This window comes from Mandrillus leucophaeus, unplaced genomic scaffold (assembly GCF_000951045.1).
Source record: "Mandrillus leucophaeus isolate KB7577 unplaced genomic scaffold, Mleu.le_1.0 Scaffold49, whole genome shotgun sequence".
NCBI lineage: Eukaryota > Metazoa > Chordata > Mammalia > Primates > Cercopithecidae > Mandrillus > Mandrillus leucophaeus.
Genome location: NW_012105253.1, coordinates 1,676,049 through 1,683,641, shown reverse-complemented (window position 1 = coordinate 1,683,641; position 7,593 = coordinate 1,676,049). Strand labels below are relative to the sequence as shown.

Here is a 7,593-nt window from a genome sequence, read left to right as displayed (position 1 = left end):
AAAAAAAAAAAAAAAATATATATATATATATATCCTGGAGTCCCCATCAAGTCTTCAGATGACTACTACCCTTGTTAAAATTTTGACTACCATCTCTTAAGAGTCTCTGAGCTAGAACCATCCAGCTAAGGCACTCACAGAATCCACAACCCCAGAAACTGAGTTAATAAATGTTCACTGTTTTAAGTTACTCAATTTGGGGGTGGATCAGGTTCCGTGGCGCATGTCTGTAATCCCAACACTTTTCCCGAGGCCAAGGCAGGAAGATTGTTTGAGCCCAGGAATCTGAGACCAGCCCATGCAACATAGCGAGACTCCCATCTCTACAAAAAATTAAATTTGAGGGTTACTTGTTTAACATCCATAGATAATACACCTAAGACATTTCTGAACTAGGAAGACAGAAAAGCCCTACCCAATTTTCTTTTTAAGGTGGAGTCTCGCTCTGTTGCCCAGGCTGGAGTGTAGTGGCAGGCTCTTGGCTCACTGCAGCCTCCATCTCCCGGGTTCATGCAATTCTCCTGCTTCAGCCTCCGAAGTAGCTGGGATTACAGATGCACACCACCATGCCCAGCTAATTTTTCTATATTTTGTAGACACGAGGTCTCACTAGGTTACCCAGGCTGGTCTCAAACTTCCAAGCTCAAGCAATCCTCCTACCTCAGCCTGCCAAAGTGTTGGGATTATAGGCATGAGCCACTGCCCAGTCAAGAGTCATTTTCAAAGCATTATTTTTAATCAATGACATATAAAGCTATCAGAATTACGACTTTTACATTTTTCCTCCAACCCACCCCTGAACAAATTTATAAACAAATTCTTACCTGCAGCGGTCTCCATAAATACAGTACCCTCGCTGAAAATACTTGCACACTACACTATACGGACTGTCAGAGAGGTCATGCGAGTAGCGACAGTTGTCTCCTTCCTTACAAACCCCATGCATAAAATACCTGTGAGACAAAGGACCACAAAACTAGATTAAAACCAATCCTTGAAAAGATTAAAACCAATTAGTATTCATGGCTAATATATTCAACCATCAAATACATAAACACACGAAATAAACACAAAGAAAGGGCCGGGCTCGGTGCCTCATGCCTGCAATCCCAGCACCTTTGGGAGGCTGAGGCGGACAGATCCTACGAGGTCAGGAGATCAAGACCATTCTGACTAACATGGTGAAACACTATCTCTACTAAAAATAAAAAAATTAGCCGGGCATGGTGCAGGCGCCTGTAATCCCAACTACTCGGGAGGCTGAGGCAAGGGAATCACTTGAACCCGGGAGGCGGAGGTTGCAGTGAGCCAAGAGCCTGCCACTACACTCCAGCCTGGGCAACACAGTGAGACTCCACCTTAAAAAGAAAATTGGGTAGGGCTTTTCTGTCTTCCTAGTTCAGAAATGTCTACGTGTATTATCTATGGATGTTAAACAAGTAACTCTCAAATTTAATTTTTTGTAGAGCTGGGGGTCTCGCTATGTTGCATAGGCAGGTCTCAGATTCCTGGGCTTGAGATGGCGCCACTGAGCCACTGCACTCCAGCCTGGGCAACAGAGAGAGACTCCACCTCAAAAAGAGAAAAAGAAAAAAAAAAAGATAGTCTACGTCAAAGAATTTCTCCTCCAAACAAAACCCGATGAATATAAGTAGGTGTCTTGTTTTTAAATGACACCACCAAAAAAAAAAACCATCATCCAAATTCACCTTAATGTCACTACCCAAGTTGAGTTTGCCTTCGGTGAAAGTCTGGGCCATATATTATTTCTGAAGTTCCTTCCACCGTGCAGACTGACTCCATGAGAGACACTGTCCAGTAATAAAGACAAAATTTACTAGAATCCCCCTACTGCTGTGCCTCTTAGAAACCTAATAGTGGCCGCCAAGATAGAAAACAAACTGCCAAGTTACCCTGTAAGGGTACAAGAGAACCAAACAGCACCCTCAGAGTATCTCTAGGCATCTTAACAACCTCTTTAGGAATTTCTATAAATTATAGATATGGCATTTAATCAATTCATCTGCAGTGACATTTCTTACTTTGATATTTAACTTTTAATGAGTGAGTACACTGTTTATCAAACTAGATTATAAATTCCTGATGGGTAAAGACTGGTTTATTCCCCCTATCATCTCCTACTATCTGTGCACGTAATATGTACTTGTCAGATAAAGGTAGAAGGCTGGGCGCGGTGGCTCCCACCTGTAATCTCAGCACTTTGGGAGGCCACGGCAGGTGGATCATCTGAGGTTGGGAGCTCGAGACCAGCCTGACCAACATGGTGAAACCTGTTCCTACTAAAAATACAAAATTAGCTGAGCGTGGTGACACAAGCCTGTAATCCCAGCTACTCAGGAGCCTGAGAGAGGAGAATCACTTGAACCCAGGAGGCAGCGGCTGCAGCGAGCTGAGACTGCACTGAGCCAATATTGTACCACTGCACTCTAGCCTGGGCAACAAGAGCAAAACTCCATCTTAGATTAAAAAAAGACAGAGAGAGAAGAAAAAGAAAAAGGTAGAAGAGCTGGGGTGGTGACTCATGCCTGTAATTCCAGCTACTCTGGAGGCTGAGGTGGGTGGATAGCTTGAGGCCAGGCCAGGAGTTCAAGGCCAGTCTGGGCAACACCCTATCATGAAACAAAAAAAAGTAAATAGAATAAAAGGCTATATAGCCTGGTATGGTGGCTCACGCCTGTATTCCCAGCACTTTGGAAGGCTAAATTGGGCGGATCATCTGAGATCGGGAAATAAAAAAAAAACAAAGAAAGAAAGAAAGAAAAAAGAAAGAATAAAAGGCTGTAGGGTGGGCCCCGAGGCTCACACCTATAATCCCAGCACTTTGGGAGGCTGAGGCGGGTAGATCACCAGAGGTCAGGTGTTCAAAACCAGCCTGGCCAACATGGTGAAACCCTCTACCTACTAAAAATACAAAAATTAGGCCAGGCACGGTGGCTCACACCTGTAATCCCAGCACTTTGGGAGGCTGAGGGAAGTGGATCATGACGTCAGGAGATCGAGACCATCCTGGCTAACACTGTGAAACCCTGTCTCTACTAAAAATACAAAAAAACCAAAAAATTAGCCAGGCATGGTGGCACGCACCTGTAGTCCCAGCTACTCGGGAGGCTGAGGCAGGAGAATTGCTTGAACCTGCGGTGGGTGGGGGGCCCAGAGGTTGCAGTGAGCCAAGATCACGCCACTGAGACTCCGTCTCAAAAAAAAAGAATAAAAGGCTGTAGAAGACAGCTAGATGTGATGGTGAATCATGGTACCAATAGCAAATTAATTTTTCTTTCCCAGCTGCATAACCTTTTTAATACCATCTAAATATTTGTTACTTATTTCCTCTCACAATCACTAGGTAGTTTCCAAGTAATAAATTTCACTACGGACATCACAGCCCTCTAGATAAAGAATTTCTAGAAGGATTTCCTTCTTTCTTTTTTTTTTTTTTGAGATGAAGTCTCGCTCTGTCACCCAGGCTGGAGTGCAGTGGCACAGTCTTGGCTCACTGCAACTTCCGCCTCCTGGGATCAAGCAATTCTCCCCCCTCAGCCTCCAGAATGGCTGCAATTACAGGCGCCCGCCACCACGCCCAGCTAATTTTTGTATTTTTAGTAGAGACGGGGTTTCATCATGTTGGCCAGGTTGATCTTGAACTCCTGACCTCAAGTGACCCACCTGCCTTGGCCTCCCAAAGTGCTGGAATTATAGGCGTGAGCCACCATGCCCAGCCGATTTTTAAGTTATGTTAACCACATTTTTCAAAACTTTTGAGACCAGGTATGGTGGCTCATGCCTGTAATACCAGGACTTTGGGAGGCCGAGGCGGGTGGATCACCTGAGGTCAGGAATTCAAGACCAGCCTGGGCAACATGGTGAAACCCCATCTCTACTAAACATAAAAATAATTAGCCGGGCGTGATGGCACGCACCTGTAATCCCAGCTCCTCGGGAGGCTGAGGCACCAGAATTGCTTGAACCCAGGAGGCAGAGGTTGTAGTGAGCCGAGATCATGCCACTGCACTCCAGCTTCGGCTAGAGAGAGAGACTCTGTCTCAAAAAAAAGAACAACTTTCAAGGCCGAGCATGGTGGTTCACACCTGTAATTTCAGCACTTTGGGAGGCCAAGGCGGGTGACACACACTCGAGCTTAGGAGTTCAAGACCAGCCTAGGCAACAGGGTGAAACCCTGTCTCTACCAAAAATGCAAAAAATATTAGCCGGGGTGGTGGCATGTGCCTGTAATTCCAGCTACTGGGGAGGTTCAGGCGGGAGGATTGCTTGATTGCTTGAGCCTGGGAGGTGGAAGCTGCAATGAACCAAGACACTTGCCATTGCACTCCAGCCTAGGGGACAGAGAGAAACCCTATCTCAAAAAATAAAAATAAAAGAGTTTTTTGAAAAATCAAAAAACCTTTGATTTTTGTGTATTATTTCAACTACCAGAACACTCATCTACCATTACAGAAGCACTCTAATAAAGTGGGGTCTAAATTCGAATTACAACTTCTCTTTAAGTATTAACTGTTCTAACTGCACACACTCAAGGTAACTCAAGGTAGCAGATGCAATGAGCATATTTCTATTTCTTAGTATTCCTCTAATAAAAGATATGAAAAACAGCCTGGTGGTGGCAGCATAACACAGCTTCTGAGGAAAGGTATTCTTAGGTTTTACTTAAGCAGAAGTAAAACACAATGAAAACCTCAGGAGAAACATCAGAAAAAATGTAACCAGTAAGAAAATACAGGTGATTCCGAACAATTAAAAACATTCTAATCAAAACTAACTTAAGAGGATTACACCCTAAGGGAAGAAAACAGCTTTAGTCAAATTCCTAGATACAGGAGGGATGTGCTATAGGGAGAAATCAGCACAAACACTAAACCACACCTCTACCTGATTCTCTTTAGAGGACGTTTACCTAGAAAACATTGAAAATGTTTATTTATAATATAGTATACACGTCTGCACTCTCTTGAGCACCTAATATTGTGTCTCCCATTGCTGGCGTGCAATGTTTACTTACTGAATGACTGAACAAGGTCAAGTTCCAGAAAGACACACATGCGGCCGGGCATAATCCCAGCTACTCAGGAGGCTGAGGCAGAAGAATCGCTTGAACCCGGGAGGCAGAGCTTGCAGTGGGCCGAGATCTTGCCACTGCACTCCAGCCTGGGCAACAGAGCGAGATTCCGTCCCAAAAAAAGAAAGAAAGAAAGAAAACAACAAAGATACACATGTGTTCTATTAAGTACTTTGTCTTTAGTAATTTACAATTTTTTTTTTAAATGAAAGGAGAAGAATCTTACAAAGTTCCTGTTAAAGTGGGTAATTCTAGGTATGGCTTTATCAACATCATTCAAGCATTTACTGAGTATCTGCTCTATGCCAGGAACTGAGGAAAGAAAGTCCTGCAGATAAAATAGGGCCCTGCTCTTCTCAGAGAGCTCAAAGTGTACAATACAGATCACAGGCCGGGGGCAGTGGCTCACGCCTGTAATTCCAGCACTTTGGGAGGTCAAGCGGGGGCAGATCACCTGAGGTCGGGAGTTCAAGACCAGCCTGACCAACATGGAGAAAGCCCTCTACTAAAAACACAAAATTAGCCGGGTGTGGTGGTGCATGCCTGTAATCCCAGCTACTGAGGCATCTGTAATCCCAGAGACTGAGGCAGGAGAATCAATTAAACCTGGGAGGCAGGGGTTGTGGTGAGTAGAGAGCACACCTTTGCACACCAACCTGGGCAACAAGAGGGGGACTGTCTCAAAAAAAAAAAAAAAAAAAGCTCATAGTTGACATTCCTCTATCCAAATGAGAAAATAGTTTTTAGTAAGAGATCATGTTGGTACCTAGAACAACCGAAAACAATGTCAAACACTAAAATCCCAGACCTATCAAGTAATCTGCACAACAACAAAAAAAGTCTCAAGCAAAAGCTATACAAAAAAACCCCAAAAACTGGTAAATCTAAGGTCTTTCTTTTTTTTTTTTTTTTCTCCTTCTGACAGAGTTTCACTTTCGCCCAGGCTGGAGTGAAGTGCTGTGATCTCGGGTCACCGCAACCTCCGCCTCCTGGGTTCAAGCAACTCCCTGCCTCCGCCTCCCGAGTAGCTGAGATTACAGGGGCCTGATACCACGCCCGGCTAACGTTTTTTGTATTTTTAGTAGAGACGGGGTTTCACCATCCTGGCCAGGCTGGTCTTGAACTTCTCACTTCGTGATCTACCTGCCTTGGCCTCCCAAAGTGCTGGGATTACAAGTGTGAGCCACCGTGCCCGGCCTAATTTTCATATTCTTAGTAGACTCAGGATTTCACCCTGTTGGCCAGACTGGTCTCAAACTCCTGACCTCAGGAGATCCGCCTCTGCCTCCCAAAATGCAGGGATTACAGGCGTGAGCCACCGCCGACCTAGCCACCCGGACAGGCCGGCTTCAATTTTAAAAAGACGTAACTAGCACATATAAATCAACTGTAGCATTGTAAAAGGGAAACAGATACTCAAATAATTTGCTCCATGAGTAGAAACTTTAAAATCATCATTCCTTGCAATATTCCATTTTTACAATCCACCGATGAATAAGACAAGTGATCTAAAATTGCGTTTCTGCTTTCTACATCCCAATATGTAAAATAATTAAGCTTATTTTTCACACCTCAAATGTATCATATCAAAGGCTGAGAGAACTTCGAAGGTCGCCAGGATAAATGTATCCCATCAAAGACTGGGAAGGTTTCAAATTTCACCCTTAATACTACAAGTTCTTATTAGGAATCATTTTTACATACTTGCATTTAAATTACACCACCTAGGTGAAAACCGGCATTTCGGCTGATTTATTCAACTGATAGAAAATGAAAAGCTTACAGTCGCTACTGATCACTATTTAAAAACTGGAATATAAAAAACGTACAATTAAATGCCCTCTTCTGCGTAGAGCTAGATAGTTTTTTTTACAAGCGTACACATCCATACAACCACCATCCCTTAATTTTTCTAATATTTAAGTCTCGCATATCAAACCAAAACCAAACCTCTCTCTTCCGGGAGCGAAGAGCCCTTTCACTCCCTTCAGAAGATGCGTAAATTTCAAAAGAGGAACACAGCGCTGGGGGAGGGTAATAATCTGCAGCTCAAAAACCCGCGGGTGGAGAAGACGACCCCGGCCCCCGAACGCCTGCTTCTAAGACAAAGCTCGCACCGCCAACCTCGACAAACATACAAAGAAGAAATACAAAAGCTTCTTCTCACAGTTGGGCGGAGGATGGGGGGCGGAGGGACCGAGGGACGTGAAAAGACGTTACAAACGGATGGCACGGAGGGAGAAGAGGGCCGGGAGCCAGGCAAGCTCGCTGGGGCCCTCGGCGGGGTATCTAGACCCGGAGAGGATCGCTGGGAGACCGGCTGGAAAAGCCCACCTCCCGAGCCCCGGGAGCCGGAGGCAGCGGCGGGGGCATCCTTCCAGCGGCAGGGGAGGAACCAGCCCACCTCTCCCCGATGCGCTCACAGCCACCTCAGGCAGCGCTCAGGGAAGGGTAAGCGGCGGTGCAGCCCCGCGGCTCCGCAGCAATCGCGCACCGCCAGG

The 7,593-nt window shown here is 45.2% G+C and overlaps 1 protein-coding gene across 1 annotated transcript in view; it reads right to left on the bottom strand.

Annotated features, from left to right (window-relative positions):
- Positions 1 to 7,593, bottom strand: part of MKRN1 (makorin ring finger protein 1) — a 19,194-nt gene extending 11,601 nt beyond the window's left edge. Inside the window, exons 1-2 of the mRNA XM_011995451.1 lie at positions 7,260 to 7,593; positions 825 to 953 (exon numbers count right to left, since the gene is read on the bottom strand). Coding sequence (XP_011850841.1) covers positions 825 to 946 — 122 coding nt within the window. The 5' untranslated portion in view covers positions 947 to 953; positions 7,260 to 7,593. The remainder of the gene's footprint in view (positions 1 to 824; positions 954 to 7,259) is intronic.